Source organism: Geotrypetes seraphini, chromosome 8, assembly GCF_902459505.1.
Source record: "Geotrypetes seraphini chromosome 8, aGeoSer1.1, whole genome shotgun sequence".
Taxonomy (NCBI): Eukaryota; Metazoa; Chordata; class Amphibia; order Gymnophiona; family Dermophiidae; genus Geotrypetes; species Geotrypetes seraphini.
The window spans coordinates 40058769-40077217 of NC_047091.1; the positions used below are offsets into that span (position 1 = coordinate 40058769).

The window sequence follows — 18449 nt, forward strand, 5'->3', positions numbered from 1 at the left end:
CATATGTTAAATTTGTCTAAAGATACAAGTAATCCAGCTTTCTGTGTTTCGCTAGATGCAGAAAAAGCTTTTGATCGAGTGGAATGGTCCTTTATGTATCAAGCAATGGAATGGTTTGGAATTGGATCAGGATTCATACAAATGATTCAAACATTGTATAGCTCCCCTACTGCAAGATTATATATTAATAACTTTTCAGAATGTTTTAAGTTGCAGAGGGGGGTTAAACAAGGTTGTCCACTATCTCCTTTGCTTTTTGATATTGTATTAGAACCCTTATTATTAGCAATTCAGCAATCGAGGGAGATTCAGGGAATTCCTCGTAGAGATCAGGAATATAAGGTCTCTGCTTATGCGGATAATATTTTGCTTTATTTGAGGAATCCTGAAACGACGATTCCAAATTTACTTAACTTGATTAATAAATTTGGAAAATTTTCAGGTTATAAAATAAATTGGAGTAAATCAGAAGTCCTTCCACTCAATGTTTATTGTACAAAAGGATTATTTGATACATTCTCTTTTGTCTGGAAAGATGAAGGAATAAAATATTTAGGTATTTGGATTAAAAATACAATAGATGAGACAACAAAAATTAATGAAAAACATATATTACAGAAGGTTACTGAATTATGTGAGCATTGGAATCCTTTACATATTTCATGGTGGGGAAGAGTTCAAACAGTTAAAATGATGATTTCACCTGTGGTTTGTTACCAAATGGGAATGATACCAGTGTTTTTTCAGGGGTCTTTTTACAAAAAAATAAATAGTATTCTTACAAAATTTATCTGGTAAAGTAAAGTAGCTAGAGTTGCCTTAGTGACTTTACAAAAATCAATTGGAGAGGGAGGGATAAATTTTCCAAATTATTATAGGTATCATCAATCCTATATTATGCGCCAAGGTATGTATTGGGTCCTCCCAGAACTCATGGAAAAATTACCAGATTGGTTAAGGCTGGAATGGCAACTCATGTTTCCTGTAAGGCTGTGTCATATTATTAGTACTAAAATGCTTAGGCTGTATAAAGAAAATAAATTATTAACTGACACCTGGAAAACTTTAAAATTGATAGATAATTTAACTTCTAATCCAATTCATAAATCTACAAATCAAACAATATGGCTTAACTCCAAGATTCAAATTGGCGGATTTAAGCTTGTCTGGAAGCAATGGTTAATAGCAGGAATTCGTACTCTTGATGATGTAATGTCTAATGGTAAACTGCTTGATTTTTCACAGTTGCAACAAAAATTTGGCTTGAATAAATCACAAAGTTATAAATGGCTGCAACTGAAGCAGGCCATTCAGGGGGGGGTTCCCTGAATGGAAAAATCTTAATAATCAATATAGTTTAGAATTCCTATACTTTCAAGCAGACTTTCTGGGACACCAGGCCACACAGTGGTACAAATTAATATCTGGATTATTGAAAAAAAAAAAAAAACCCCAAGGAATGGTCTTAGAGACATTTGAAGCATTGAGATTAAGCACTTGGTCTTGGAGGATGAGATGTACAATGTCTGCATCTATGAGACAAACGTGGTTTTTCTTGCTGCATAGAGCTTTCTGGACCCCTGTTCGTTTAAAAAAATTAGATAGCTCTAAATCTGATAAATGCTGGCATTGTCATCTTGAAGCAGGGACTTTAGATCATTTGTTATTCTATTGTCCATATATAATAGAATTTTGGAAATCAATCTGGAATCAAATTAATTCCCTATTAGAAAATCATGTGGCATTATCATATGACACAGTTTTATTTGGTATAGAAATGAAGGCTAAGAAACAAATCTCATCTAATAATAATAAGTTATTGCTAATTTTAACTGGGGCTGCCATTCAACAGATCACTTACAATTGGAAGAATTGGAATAGACTTAATTATTGTTTTTGGTGGAACTCTGTATGCCATATATATATATATAAAATGGAAAGGACACTAGCTGTCCAAAAAGGAAATTATAACAAATTTCAAGATGTGTGGAGGCCATTAATAGATTATTGTAAAGGTTAAAAATATTCTTCCCTGTATAAAATTTTAAGACATTAAGGGGGGGAGGGGGGGTGGGTATTTTTGATTATAATGGAAACAAATCATTTTCATAAATAAATAAGGGAGGGTGGTAATATTTTATATTATGATGATCAATTATATGATTTCAAGTGTATTTGAATGCTTAATTGATAAATGTCAATATTGTACTTGATTTAAGATTTGAAATGAATAAAGATTTTTTTTTTAAAATATTATTTTCTGATTCTAGATCCTCTGTGTTCATCCCACGCTTCTTTGAACTCAGTCACAGTTTTACTCTCCACCACCTCTCTCGGGAGCGCATTCCAGGCATCCACCACCCTCTCCATAAAGTAGAATTTCCTAACATTGCCTTTGAATCTACCACCCCTCAACCTCAAATTATGTCCTCTGGTTTTACCATTTTCCTTTCTCTGGAAAAGATTATGTTCTACGTTAATACCCTTCAAGTATTTGAACGTCTGAATCATATCTCCCCTGTCTCTCCTTTCCTCTAATCTAATCTAAACCTTAAGTAGGGTATACATATTCAGGGCTTCCAGTTTCTCCTCATACGTCTTCTGGCGCAAGCCTCTTATCATTTTCGTCGCCATCCTCTGGACCGCTTCAAGTCTTGTTACGTCCTTTGCCAGATATGGTCTCCAAAACTGAACACAATACTCCAAGTGGGGCCTTACCAATGACATGTACAGGGACATCAACACCTTCTTCCTTCTACTGGCTATGCCCCTTTATACAGCCCAGCATCCCTCTGGCAGCAGCCACTGCCTGGTCACACTGTTTTTTCGCCTTTAGATCTTCGGACACTATCACCCCAAGGTCCCTCTCCCTGTCCGTGCATATCAGCTTCTCTCCTCCCAGCATATACGATTCCTTCTGATTATTAATCCCCAAATGCATTACTCTGCATTTCTTCGCATTGAATTTTAGTTGCCAGGTATTAGACCATTACTCTAACTTTTGCAGATCCTTTTTCATGTTTTCCACTCCCTCTTCGGTGTCTACTCTGATACAAATCTTGGTATCATCTACAAAAAGGCACACTTTTCCTTCTAACCCTTCAGCAATGTCACTCACAAACATATTTAACAGAACTGGCCCAAGCACCGAACTCTGAGGGACTCCACTACTCACCTTTCCTTCCTCCGAGCGACTTCCATTAACCACCACCCTCTGGCGTCTGTCCAACAGCCAGTTTGTAACCCAGTTCACCACTTTGGGTCCTAACTTCAGCCCTTCAAGTTTGTTCGACAGCCTCCTATGAGGAACTGTATGAAAGGCTTTGCTGAAATCTAAATAAATTACATCTAGCATATGTCCTCGATACAGCTCTCCGGCCACCCAATCAAAAAATTCAATCAGGTTCGTTTGGCACGACTTACCTTTTGTAAAGCCATGTTGCCTCGGATCCTGTAACCCATTAGATTCAAGGAAGTACACTATCCTTTCTTTCAGCAACACTTCCATTATTTTTCCAACAACTGAAGTGAGGCTCACTGGCCTGTAGTTTCCTGCTTCATCCCTGTGACCACTTTTATGAATAGGGACCACATCCGCTCTCCTCCAATCCCCAGGAATCACTCCCATCTCCAGAGATTTGTTGAACAAGTCTTTAATAGAACTCGCCAGAGCCTCTCTGAGCTCCCTTAGTATCCTGGGATGGATTCTGTCCCATCGCTTTGTCCACCTTCAGTTTTTCAAGTTGCTCATAAACACTCTCCTCCGTGAATGATGCAGAATCTACTCCATTTTCTCGTGTAACTTTGCCAGACAATCTCGGTCCTTCTCCAGGGTTTTCTTCTGTGAACACAGAACAGAAGTATTTGTTTAGCACATTTGCTTTTTCCTCATCACTCTCCACATATCGGTTCACAGCATCTTTTAGTTTAGCAATTCCATTTTTCATCTTCCTACTTTCACAAATATATCTGAAAAAATTTTTGTCTCCCTTTTTTACATTTTTAGCCATTTGTTCTTCCACTTGAGCTTTCGCAAGACATATCTCTCTCTTGGCTTCTTTCAGTTTCACCCTGTAGTCCTTTCTGCACTCCTCTTCTTGGTTTTTTTTATATTTCACGAATGCCAACTCTTTCATCTTTATTTTCTCCGCCACTAGTTTGGAGAACCATATCGGCTTCCTTTTTCCCTTGTTTTTATTTATTTTCTTCACATAAAGGTCCGTAGCCATTTTTATCGCTCCTTTCAGCTTAGACACTTCTCTTATGTCCTCCCATCCTAACAGCTCTTTCTTCAGGTAGTCTCCCATTGCATTAAAATCTGTACGTTTGAAATTTAGGACTTTAAGTAACGTGTGGCCGCTCTCCACTTTAGCCGTTATATCAAACCAAACTGTTTGATGATCGCTACTTCCCAGGTGAGCACCCACTCAAACATTAGAGATACTCTCTCCATTTGTGAGGACCAGGTCCAATATCGCTTTTTCCCTTGTGGGTTCCGTCACCATTTGTCTGAACAGAGCCTCTTGAAAGGCATCCACAATCTCCCTACTTCTTTCTGATTCCACAGACGGAACATTCCAGTCCGCATCCGGCAGGTTGAAATCTCCCAATAGTAGAATCTCCTCTTTCCTTCCAAACTTTAGGATATCCTTATCAATCAGATCCTTATCAATTTGCTGCGATTGAGTCGGCGGTATGTAGACTACACCCACATAGATAGAAGTTCCATCTTCTCTTTTCAGAGCGATCCATATCGCTTTTTCTCCTTGCATTTCGGTCACTTGAAATTGATCTTTACATAGAGAGCTACTCCTTCACCTTTTTGACCATCTCTGTCCTTCCTAAAAAGATTATATCCCGGTATGTTTGCATCCCATCCATGGGATTCACTGAACTATGTCTTTGCGATAGTGACAATATCTAGATCTGCCTCTAACATCAGGGCTTGCAGATCATGAACTTTGTTGCTTAGACTGCGAGCATTTGTGGTCATCGCTTTCCAGCTATTTTTCAGCGGTAATCTCCTTTTTCGTATGGAATTTTGTTTCATTTCACTTTCCGTTGCAATACTAAGAAATGAGTTTCTGATATTGTTTATGTTGCAATATTTACTACTATTACATCTTTATTTTTGCTGGGGGTGGTCTCTATAATTATCCTTCATACATACACCACCCCCACCTTCTAGTTTAAAGCCTAGAAACATATTGTCTAATTTTCTCTGCAAGGTTTCTTTTTCCCGCTGTAGTAATATGTAGCCCGTCAGTGCAATATAGGTTCTTGTCCTTCCATGTATTTCCCCATTCTCCTATGTACCTAAAGCCTTTATGATGACACCAGGCTTTGAGCCATCTATTAAAGACCTCTGTGTTTTTCACTCTTTGCTCTCCCTTTCCATATGCAGGCAGTATTTCAGAAAAAGCTAAAGTCTTTACAAAAGGTTTCAAGCCCTCACCAAGCCCTCGAAAAGCTTTCTGTGCTGCAAGTGTGAAGTTGTTGGCCAGGTCATATGTTCCCAGATGGATAACAACATCAGTGTTAAAATCCTTAGTTTCTTCCTTAAAGTCTGTATTTGCCTGGAACTCCTGGTAGCTGAGGATCCTGGAAGACATTTCACTATTTTGGTCTCCTCGCCTTGTGTTCCAAGGTTAATGCCTCTGATGATGGAATCCCCCAACAGTAATAGTTTTCTGTTTTTGGCTTTTTTATTTGTGCTTAGGGTGCGCTTGCTCTCTTGAGTTACCTTCATTGGTTCCAGTCCCACCTCCCTTCTATTTTCTTGAGTATCGCAGTGCACTAGTGGAGCGAAGGAATTTTGTAGCGGTAATATTATTGAAGGTGGATGTTTCTGTGTTACATGTCGCAGTCTTTCTGAGCCTACTGTGACCCATTTATTCCTGGGCTGTTTTATTCTTTGAGGTAGAGGTGGTAAGTTGGTACAATTTTGTGGAGTGATGGAAGCTGCTTTAATTGTATTCAATTCCTGTTTAAGTTTATAGAGCTCCTCCTTAATACTAGCAAGTTGAAGACAGATGGGGCAAGCCTTAAGCCTCCAAATAGTGTGTCTTGGAATTAAAGCACCACAGAGGTTGCATAGAATAAAGGTCATCTTGATTGGTTGGGAAGTGACTTGATTTGAGTAGTCCTGATTACTTGGGTCTCTATTTATGAACAGTGGTCCCTGGGGTGGCTGGGACTATAAGTCTTACCCTTAGTCCTATGAAGAAACAGGAAGGAGGAGAAATTAAGCAGATATAATGCTGAAAAACAGTGAAAATAGCAGAATATGAAATGCTGAGTAACATAGCTTTTAGAAATTCACAGGGCAGACTTGTTCACAGCCCTGTCCCAAAGATAATGCAGTTAACCTTAGTAGTAAATCAGAGCCCCTCCCTTCTACACCTAATCAGCAGACACAGTGGTTGAAAACTAGTAAGTCAGAAATACAAGCTCTATACCACCCTAAAACACAGGATTTTAAACAAAAATGCAGGTTCTATACCAATTCAGTAGCTACCCTAAAACACAGGATTTATAACAGGATTTCCCCTACTTTAGTCACCCTGTGCCTTAGGCACCAGGGTTTAATCAGAGTTAATATAAGTCTTACCCTTATTCCTATGAAAAGGAAGAGGAAATAAGATTTAACAGAGGAAAGAGAAGGGTTTATTTTTTTGTGCTTTTTTTTAAAGTAAGAAACAGGGAGGAGAAGAGAAATTAAGTAGATATGCTGCTGAAAAACAGTGAAAAGAGAAAAATATGAAATTCTGAGTAACTTAGCTTTTAGAAGTTCACAGGGCAGCCTAATTTATTATAGGAATACTTCAGTTTGTATATATTTGGTAGGAGGCTTTTATCATTGGAGCTGAAGAAAGCCTTTTCTTATCTAATTTGAGAATCGATATTGAGAAGTTCCTGTCTGTTTTGTTTCATTTGGTATGATTATATAGAGATGAATTCACCCCGGAGGGAAACTTTAAAAGCTTCCCAGACTGTCAGTTCGTCAATGGAATCGGATGCATTAAAAAGGAAAAATTTGTCAATAAATTTAGCCAGACGTTGTTTAGCAGAATCGTCCAGAAGCAGGGTATTAGATAGTCTCCAAATGGGAAATCTAGGTAGGGGAATAGAGGACCATTGCAGGATAGTCGATATTGGAGCATGATCCGTGATAACGATAGTATTAATATTGGTAGTAGTTAAGTTAGGAACCAGTGATGAGGAGATAACGAAATAGTCTGTTCTTGAGTAGCTGCTGTGTGGGGAGGAAACAGTATAGTCCCTATCATCTGGATTTTGTAGTCTCCATGGTTCAGTCAGGTTGTAGTGTTTGATAAGGGAATGTAAGGTAGTGGAAGCTTTAGATATTTTGACAGAGGAGGAAGAGTGTTTGTCTAGCCATATATCTAGGGGTAAATTAAAATCACCCGCCATAATAATAGGAAGAGGATCAAAGGTGGAAATGGATTGAAAGAGCTGTGTAAAAAATTCAGGAGAATCGGTATTTGGAGCATAGATGTTGATAAGAAGAGCTTCTTGAGAAAAAACTTGTGCTCTAATTATGAGCCATCTACCATCTGGATCATGTTTAGATTCCAGGAGTTGAAAGGAGATATTCTTATGAGATAAGAGTGCAACTCCATGTTTCCTACCAGTTGCTGGTGCTTCAGCAATGCAAGTTAGCCAATCGTGGGAACCTAGATAATAGAGACATTAGGTATATGTGTTTCTTGTAAGAAAACTATGGAAGGCTTTAGTTTCTTAAGATGAGTGAAAATTTTTTTTCGCTTTATTGGATGACGTAGTCCATTACCAGTCTAGGTGTGCTAGAGTATCAGAGGAGGCCATTTTATGAATAGAAGACACTGAATCCTAAAAGAGTGCTGGTATTCAAGTAACAAAGAAGAAAGAAAATAAGAAATAGAAGGCCTCTGGGGGATAATATCAAAGGAAGGCATAGAAAGCTGGAAAAGCTCAGCCAGAAGAAAGTGATTAAGATAGTGGAGGAAAGGCAACAGGACAAGAGACACCTGAAAAAGATTTCCTCCAAATTGAGTTTAAGAAATTGAGAAAGCCAGACAAAGGAAAGGGAGATTAAGAAGAAAATTTAGTATAATTGTTGGAAGTAATGATAGAAAAATAAGAACAAAAAATCTAAGACAGAGGAGCTGTTGAGAGAAGGCAGTACATTATGATATAGAGCAAAAGAGATCAAATATATCAATTGTGGAGTATAAATAGACAGGTAAAATTGCATAATAGCTCCTACAATAGTGATAATATATCAATAAAGATTAGGGTAATAAATAGCATGGGACATAACATTTAGAAAAACAGGATTTGTGGATACAAAAGTGGAAATAATCACAGAATGGCTAAGTTGATGAGATTAAAGGAACTAAACCTCTAGAAAATAGAATAGTATATTATTGGTATATTGGAGAAAGGGAATTTCATCAGAATACATGGCTTGTAAAAAAATAAAATAAATAAAAAATTTTATATACAGTATTAAGGCAAATAATAGCAATGTGCAAAACATTAAAAGTATAGGTTGAAACAAATTCATTGTATGCTTATGACTTGATCTATTAATATATGACAGTGATAAAGTACATGTTTAAGAGTTAGTAGTAAAAATAGGAAGTTCATAATAATGCATTCATAAAAAAACCAGATAACTATTGATAGTATAATGCTAAATCGATCTCTCTGAGAGGTGGCATAACAGCATTATAGGTAAAAACATGTAAACTCTTATGATAGAAGTTCAAGGCAATATCAGTAATTAGTGATAATATATAGATGAGAAGAAATAAGCAGTATGAAACAGTCAAAGTTGCAGGGAATAGATAAGAAAGAGGCAGAAGGGTAAATACTAGTATTATAGAAATCGGAGAGAGTAGACAATGTAATGTAATGTAATGTAATTTATTTCTTATATACCGCTACATCCGTTAGGTTCTAAGCGGTTTACAGAAAATATACATTAAGATTAGAAATAAGAAAGGTACTTGGAAAATTCCCTTACTGTCCCGAAGGCTCACAATCTAACTAAAGTACCTGGAGGGTAATAGTGAAGTGAAAAGTAGAGTTAGAGGAAAAATAAAAATAAAATAAACATTTTAAAAAGACAGCATTGATCTAAATACTTTGGAAGGTAGAAGAGAGGAGAGAAAGGAATAGAAGCAGAATGGGTCAGCGTCAGTGATGAAGTGGAGCAAGTAAGTTTAGGAGGAGCGATTGACGTATCCAGAAAGGGCTTCTTCTGGCCGACAGTCCCAGGATGCCTATGTCTCCTCCCCTGCGATGTTCTCCCATCCATGCATTCCCTCCCAGACACACTGCCCGTGCCCCAGCCGCTCCAAGGAGGCTGCCCCAGATGAGGTCCACGGTGAATGCAGGATTCTCTCCTCTGCGGGAAAGCCACCCGGAGCCGACAGTCGATCTTCTTAGCGGATTGCAGGGGGGGAAGAGTTCACACTCTTGGTAGGATCGGGTCTGAGTGCTCTCGGTGGTTGTGGCTGGTCTCATTGCTGCTTAGATGTAAAAGCAGTTGATCTCCACTGCTGCTGATATTTAAAAGCAGGCAGATTGATCTCTCCAATGGACTGCAGGGGGAGGAGTTCACGCTCCTGGCAGGATCGGGTCTGTGGGCTCTTGGTGGTTGCTGATGTACCCGCTGCTGCTTAGGTGTAAAAGCAGTTGTTTTCCCAATGCTGTTGATATTTAAAAGCAGGCAGATTGATCTCTCCAACAAATTGTATGGTGAAGAGCACACATGTCTGGCTGGATTGGGACAAAGGCTCTCGATAGTGGCGGCTGGTCTTGGTGCTGCTTAGGTGTAAAAGCAGTTGATCTCCTACTTCTGATGATATTTAAAAGCAAGCATATTGATTTTTCCAACGGAATGCTGGGGAAGAGCTTACTTGTCTGGCTGGATCAGATGAATAATAATCATTTTAAAGGTAAAGTGTATCGTGCAGGCAGACAGGGTGCTAAAAAGTCTTAACAGTAATTTATGTTAAACAAATCCATAGCAATACATATACCAAAGCAATAATATTGTAATAATCTAAGAGTAATCAATTAAAAGGGGGATAATGAATAATCTATGAACTTTATATATATACATTGATAGCAGAGTGAGGAGAAGTAGGATAATTCATGTGAGCAGATCAATATAACATAGTAGATGACGGCAGATAAAGACCCGAATGGTCCATCCAGTCTGCCCAACCTGATTCAATTTAAATTTTTTTATTTTATTTTTTATTTTTATTTTTTTTTCTTCTTAGCTATTTCTGGGCGAGAGTCCAAAGCTTTACCCGGTACTATGCTTGGGTTCCAACAGCCGAAATCTCTGTTAAGACTTACTCCAGCCCATCTACACCCTCCCAGCCATTGAAGCCCTACCCTGCCCATCCTCCACCAAACGGCCATATACAGACACAGACCGTACAAGTCTGCCCAGTAACTGGCCTAGTTCAATATTTAATATTATTTTCTGATTCTAAATCTTCTGTGTTCATCCCACGCTTCTTTGAACTCAGTCACAGTTTTACTCTCCACCACCTCTCTCGGGAGCGCATTCCAGGCATCCACCACCCTCTCCGTAAAGTAGAATTTCCTAACATTGCCCCTGAATCTACCACCCCTCAACCTCAAATTATGTCCTCTGGTTTTACCATTTTCCTTTCTCTGGAAAAGATTTTGTTCTACATTAATACCCTTTAAGTATTTGAACGTCTGAATCATATCTCCCCTGTCTCTCCTTTCCTCTAGGGTATACATATTCAGGGCTTCCAGTCTCTCCTCATACGTCTTCTGGCGCAAGCGAATACGAGAAAGGGAAAAAAAAAAAAAAGAAACAAGCAAGACAAGAATCAGTTAGGAAGAATTAATGCAATGTTAAAACCGATATATACAAGGTAATAACATGAATCTGTAAATCACGAGTCACGGAAAGTTTTAAGATAAATTGATTAGTTAGTGAGTAAAACAGTCAATATCAAAATTTCATCATAGTGGTCAAGTTAATACAATAATAATAATAATAACTTTATTTTTTCTATACCACCATAATCTTGCGACTTCTAGGCGGTTTACAATGAAAGAGAGATGTACAATCAGCGAATTACAAGGTGAGAAACAGGTAGGAGTCACTGAGTAATTAGTGTTTACAGGTTACAAATAGGTTACAGTGTAATCTTAAGCATTTTACATCAAGGGGCTGGATGGTCAGCGAGTTACAGAATACAGGTGGGGAGGAAGACACTGAATAGTCAAGAGAAGAACAGAATACATTTGTGAAGAAGTGTGATATCAGCATAAAGAGAAAGGTTTTAGGATGGGGGAGGGGTTATCTGGCTGGGAAATAAATCTATTGAATAGAGCAGTCTTGATTTCTTTCCGAAAGGCGCCATAGGACTGCCTGGCTTTGTCGGTAAAGTTCCTAGCTAGGTTTGCCGTCTGGCAGCTTGAAACTTAAAAGTTCTATCCAGAAAGGTTCTGTATTTGCAGCCTATGATCTTCGGGTAGGCAAAGAGGTTGCGATTTCTGGTTGTCCTTGTGGGGGTGTAAAGTTTGAAGTGAGGTAATAGGTAAATTGGGGCCATTCCCCACACCAGTTTATAGCAAAAGCAGAAAAACTTGAATAAAGTACGTGCCTCAATTGGCAATCATTGCAGCAGTTTATAGTAGGGGCTAATGTGGTCACTTTTCTTTAGTCCAAATATTAGTCGGACAGCCGTGTTTTGCACTATCCTTAATTTTCTCAAGGTTTTTTTGGGTGTACCCACATAGATGATATTGCAGTGGTCTAAGGTGGATAGGATCAGTGACTGAATTTAATGGTAAGGGCATAGCTATTTGCGAGAAAAACTGAAAGCATGCAATTGATTCTAAAGCAGGGCTATGTAAGGGTTAATCAGAGAGAAGGGGAAGCATATAAATTAAAATGCTGAATACCGATTAATCAAACTGATGGGGAGATGAAAAAACACACAGCATGTGCGGGAGAGTGTAAAGTGCAGTAGGGAGACATTTAAAAATAAAGGAGAAGCATTTTACTAGAATAAATAAGTTATCATGTAAAAACATTTGTTGTAGAAGTATAAAAAAAAGAGATCCCAGCTTGAACTAAACATCGGGCATAACTGTCCTCTCAGCGGAACAGAGAGAGGACTATCGCGATGTATAATTGAGCATGGGAACTGGACGCCCGCTGCTAGCTTTCACTGTGAAAAATAATTAAAAAAACATGCTAAATGATGCTAAATGCAAAGGTTTTGTTACCAAAATATAATTATTGTTTTTATTTTTTCAATCATGACACCAAAAGAATAAAGCATAATTGCGTTAGCCTTTGCATTAGCGGGAGGTCGTTATAGTTGCCAAAATGCTGGCCTTCTGATAACGAGCTCAGTTCAATATTTTGAAACACTCCCATTATATACCTTTGGCTCAGTGTGACATCGGTTGACAGCCAATCAAACTACCAGAGGTGGTGTTTAAAAGTTAGACAAAGAAAATAAGTTTCAGAAATTACTTTTGTTCTGTTTACATTCATTTCTGAATATACATTAACATTTTATAACATTTCCAATATTCCTTGTATCATTGTCACAAAGGTATATTAAGAGAATCATTTGTTTAAAAGGTGCTGAAATTTTCTAAGCCCTACAAACAGTGCTGAAAATTGGTCGGCCTTAGAGGAAAGGAGGGGCTGTCTCCCCCTCTCCCTAAGTTGACAGTTTCAAATTTCATTGATCTACACACAGAAGCCTTCCTATGTTAGAGCAGCAGTCTGACTTAATTATTTCCAGATGTTATACCCTTTGAATTTCTTTAGGTTGCAAATATATATATGTTTTTTCAAAACCCATTCTTTTGTTCAATACAGTCACACAATCACTCCAGGGGCCCCTTTCATTCATAATTTTCATTCACATCTCGACCATTCATTCATATTTAAAGCAAGTTATATCTCAGTTTGTGATACTTCTTCCTAGCCAGCCTAAGGCACATCTGGTATCAATTAAAACCACGATGCTAAACCTGAACAAAGACATGGGACATAGGCTTATCACAAAATGGAGTACAATACACAGACAGACAAAGAACCCAAAATGGAGTCCCTGTATATCCTGGTTTCCTTCATGATTTGGCCTAATAGCAAAGTACATAAAAAGAATATTATTCTTTCCCTTATATTAATCTGTAGTGTGTTTTTCTGGCTTTGACTAATATTTAGATTTTTATTCACCAGTTTTTCGTACGCTTCTTTTGGGCATGGCTTTAACTTACACATATGCTTGTATCTAACTAGAGTTACCCAGAATCATACGAAAAACCAGGCCCTTTTTTGTAGAAAAACTCTACAAAATACTGCACTATCATGTCCTGATGTCCATTCCATTACCGTAAAACAACAAACAGACTGCAGACAATGTGTACGACTTGCTTGACCCCATTTGATCGTGATTGGTGTGTGTTTGTTATCTTTTACGCAGTTTGCTTTATACCTTAACCACCATGGACCCCTGAGGAAGGCGTGTTATCCGAAACACGGACCATGTCGGGTCCCTTGGTTGGCTATAAGGTTGTATATGTTACTGCATTTACTAATAAACGCCTGCATCTTGTACATTGTCTGCAGTCTGTTTGTTGTTTTCTGGTTGCTGTTGTTTACTGCAGACTATATTGGATTTTCTTTCTCCCTTTTGTGCATTCCATTACCGTCCCATAAACATCACCCCCTACTGGCCACGAGCCACTACTGCTCAATAATCTGAAAAGTTGTCATGTGAGTTAAGTTAGAAAACCTGGGACTGTAGAACAACAGTAGCAACGAGCTGCCAGAAAGTCAGTCAGGGTCCCGTGTTTTTGGATTGAAATTGATCCAGGTAGGTTTGTAGTTGCTCCAGGGAGTCGAAGACCTTAATGGTGTTGTCAAGGGTGACGACCATGCGCGCTAGATATTGCAGGCCGAAGCGTGCATTCAGAGATTTCAGATGTGGTCTCAGAGCTAAGAAAGATGTTTGTTTCCTTGCTGTGGTTTTGGTGAGGTCTGGCACGATCAGAATTTTCCTGCCTTCGATGATCAGGCCCGTGTGATTCCTAGCTGCGGTGAGAATTTGCAAAGCTTGTGGGAATCGCAGGAACTTTGCTACTACAGGTTGTGGAGAAGGCTGATTGAGGCGCACGTGTAATGGCACCCGGTGAGAATGCTCGATATCCAATTCTCCAGTTAGATCAAGGTTAAGGACTTTCGGCAGCCATTTCTTAAGGAAGGCAGTCATGTCTGTCTCTTCAATCCCTTCCTTTAATCCGATTATGTGAACATTACTACGTCGGCTACGATTAGACAGGTCCTCCAGGTCTTCTTCAAGTTTTTTCAGTTTTGTGTCTGTTAGGTTCTGGTACTGAGCTGACTCCAGTGCAGCAGAGTCAGCACAGGATTCAAGCTTCTCAATTCTTAGCTGAAAATTAGACACTGAGGAATTAATTTCTGCTAAATCTGCTTTCAGCTCTTTAGTGGTTTCAAAAATGTTTAGTGGCGAGATCTCTAAGAGCCCTAAGCTCTTCCAACATATCACCAGAAGTTGCAGCCTTTTTCTCAGGAGTCGGTGGATCCGGTTTAGTTCTTTTAAGACTAGCTGTCGAACTAGGAGATGTATCCATTTTACTTGGTTTGGAAGCTGACATCTTCAGTGTTAGAGAAAGCAGCAAATAAGTCCCAAAAGATTGAGGAAGGATGTCTGGCAAACAATAATCTTGGCAATGAGGGAGGAGAGTGATATTCAGGCGTCCATCTTGTCTGTGGCTCGGTCACCCCCCCCCCTCTCCCAGTGCTATTTCAGATGTCCGAATAAGAAGCTCTGTAATGGTTAACTTGCCGATAAGGTGAAATGATTTAGAACTTAGAAAGAAGTCTCTATTTTTTATGCTTCCCCATAAAAGTTACAGGGAGCAGACACAGAGCAACTCTGACTCGTGCCTTCCATCAGGCAGCCATTTTGATTCATAAGAACATAAGAATAGCCTACTGGGTCAGACCAATGGTCCATCAAGCCCAGTAGCCCGTTCTCACCGTGGCCAATCCAGGTCACTAGTACCTGGCCAAAACCCAAGGTGTAGCAATATTCCATGCTACCAATACAGGGCAAGCAGTGGCTTCCCCCATGTCTTTCTCAATAACAGACTATGAACTTTTCCTCCAGGAACTTGTCCAAACCTTTCTTAAAACCAGCTACGCTATCGGTTCTTACCATATCCTCTGGCAACGCGTTCCAGAGCTTAACTATTCTCTGAGTGAAAAAATATTTCCTCCATTAGTTTTAAGAGTATTTCTCCTGAGCCTTTCAAAAACTGTTTGCATTCAATGTTTCAGAGGCTTATATTATATGCAGAAACAGGTGCCATTGTGTGCTTTCACTTCTGGTTTTGCTCAGACTTGCATATGTGTTTATTTCTCACTACCAACACTTAAGTTTGTGTGGGCTTCATTCCTGCTTTCAAAACAAGACAAAACCTGCAGTTCAATGTGGAAAATTGACCAAAAATCTTCTACACTGCCCCTAACCTGGTGTTAAATTGTTGGATTTAGAGCCAGCATTTCCTTCTGCGCATTGCAGTGCTTTCATTTGTGTATTGGGAAGGAATACATATTGACCTCATTAACATCCATTTCAATACAATTTGCCACCATTTTAAGCATGCACATTAACACCCACAGTTGACTAACTGCTTTTTAATGCTCATATTGGATTTGAGAATTGGTCCCTCAGTCCTGGTTTAACTCTGTGTTGTCAAAACTCTCATTTTCTTAAGTCTAACCCCCTAGACCTAGCATTCCGGAGAGGGTTACCAGATTTTCCTTTTGGAAAATCCAGACCCCCAGGCCCACCCAGTTCTACTCATCCTCATCTCCCGCTCTTGTCAGGCAGGAGCACATCCGTGCATGTGATCCTGCTTGAAAGTGATTTGTTCCAACTTTTTCAAAACCTGGACAAAGTGCTGGATTTTGAAAAACCATCCGGTGAAATCCGGACATCTGGAAACCCTAATTCTATGTAAATAAAATGCAAAAGTTAAATCTACTTCATAGACCAGAATATTAATGTTTGTTTAATTAAAACTTTGATATATTGCCTAAACAGTAGAGCAGATCACGACAGGCAACCATGGTCCTCAAGGGCCACAACCCAGTTGGGTTTTCAAGATTTCCATAATGAATATGCATGAGAGCTAAAGGAAGCAGTACATATAAACCAATCTCATGCATATTCATTGTGGAAATCTTGAAAGCCCAACTGGACTGAGGCCCTTGAGGATTGTGACTGACCACCCCTGTCTTAGACTGAAGATACATGGAACCCTGATGCACTTGCAACCTCTTGAAACTTGTGCCATCTCTGCTTTATATGAAGGAAGAGACACACCCCTCCTTGTATGCACTAAGGTAAAACCAGGACTGGCTCATCTGCAAGTCCTGCTGCTGAGGGTACAGGAATATCAGGAACAGGAAGGGAAAGAATCTGAAGACACAGCATAGTAACATAATAGATAGCAGATAATCAATTTGAGCATCCTGTCTACTCAGATTCATCTGTGATTTTCAACCCAGTATGTTTAAAGTTACCTGGAGAGAAGCTGGTGACTGATATCTGTTCACTCCCATCTGTGTGGATGGTAACCAGGTCACTGGTCTCCGTATCCAGCACCAGCCACCTAAAAGGAGACCAGTCAAGTGGTAAATCACACAAACTGAAATATAATTATGCTAAATTGTACAAAGTCTGTCAGATAATCTCTTATGTTCTTTTTATCCAAAGTGGGGGCATCTCTAGCAGCTGAGGGTGTTTAAACCCTATGGAAGATGGGAGCAACATCTCCAGCTAGGGGATCACATCTATTTAGTTAGAACAATGGTGCATCAAACCCAATATCTGGTCTCCAACTAATCTGTGTCATTTTGAGTGCCCAATGGGAAAAGTCCACTCTGGGTCATTTTGGATCCTAAACAGTAAAGCCCACTCTGTGGCGTTCCATCCTTCAATCTGGAGGTGCTGACACCTAAGGTTATGCAACTAAATAATGGTTAATGTTTCTGCTCTCTAGAAATATACCTCTCCCCTTTTTTAACTCAGCTAGAATATTAATCTTGACCACCTTATCTGGCAGCAAATTCCATATTATTTTGGTCAATTCAATATTTCCTAGAATTCATTTTAAATATACTATCAGTTGATATTATGGAGTGTCCTCCTCGCGTTGTTCTTTGAAAGGATAAATAAATGTTCCCTATTCATATAGTCCCCACCACTCAAATTTTATAAATGTCTTCCTTATCACGTCTCTTCCCCAGATTGAAAAGCCCCATCTTGACACTTTATAAAGAAGGTGCTCATCTTTGCATTCACTGCACCGTTAATCAACAGTATCACTTTGTAAAAGGAGCCCTTAATAAATTTTCCGGCATTACAGCAGCTCAGACTGGCACAAGTGCTTGTGCCAAAAATTATAGGCACTTGGTAACCTAGTACTCTATAAAATAAAATAAAAAAAAGATACCTACTATCCTTTATGGAATAAGTTCTTATATATAAGCGCATTGTATGGAATTACCCCCTATATATTACAAAATATGAGCAAACATTTGCGATTCTGATTTAGTTCTTGAACTATAATCTCCTCCCAAGAACAGACATGCAGGCTGCTTGAAAATAGGCATACATTTTCTATCTGTGTACTTTGAGTGAGTATGTAATTGCAGAGTTCTATAAAAACTCTCTCAGTGTGTAAATTGGGCTTTACTTACAGAAAATCCTTATAAAATTACCTCCATTGTGTAATGGAGAAAGAAGTTTAGAATAGTAAGTGTGGGCAGATATTTTTGAATAGATCATTGGATCCTCATGTTTGCTTAATTTGGTAGAAAAAAAAGTGGTACCCAATACCTGAAAAACTTCATAAGCTAACTTTGCTGTGGGGCCAGAGGCTCATTCCTCCATGTAACTCCCATTTTCACCTGGATTGCTGGTAGGGGTACACAAAGTATTTTATTTGTTGCAGGACCAGGGCCAGGACCAACAATCATGCTGGCAGGCTGCAGCAAGCTTTTCACCACACAATCCACTCTCTCACTCCAAGTGACATGAGATTACACCAGGGGTTAAAATGACAAAAATTCCAACTTTACTGTTCACACATGTGCATCTTCAGTTTTTAAAGAAGTAAACAGTTTCTTTCTTGGACTCAATCCATCTATGTACACTTCTCCTATACTTCCCAGAATTTTATTTTCTTCCTATCCAATGGATCAGTTGGTGTACCAGCAGACCCCCACAGAATACAAATTTAGGATTTCCACTGGCTCAGTTGGTGTACTCTAACAAATTTACCACCCAAATCCAGGCCTTAAATTCCCTCTGTAGTGAGGTCAT

At 39.0% G+C, this 18449-nt stretch overlaps 1 protein-coding gene across 3 annotated transcripts in view; it reads right to left on the bottom strand.

Annotated features, from left to right (window-relative positions):
- The window catches only part of EML2 (EMAP like 2), a 209793-nt gene that overhangs the window by 81481 nt on the left and 109863 nt on the right, over nucleotides 1-18449 (bottom strand). For all 3 annotated transcript variants that reach the window (XM_033954399.1, XM_033954400.1, XM_033954401.1), the window contains one exon: nucleotides 16646-16734. In XM_033954399.1, coding sequence (XP_033810290.1) covers nucleotides 16646-16734 — 89 coding nt within the window. The remainder of the gene's footprint in view (nucleotides 1-16645; nucleotides 16735-18449) is intronic.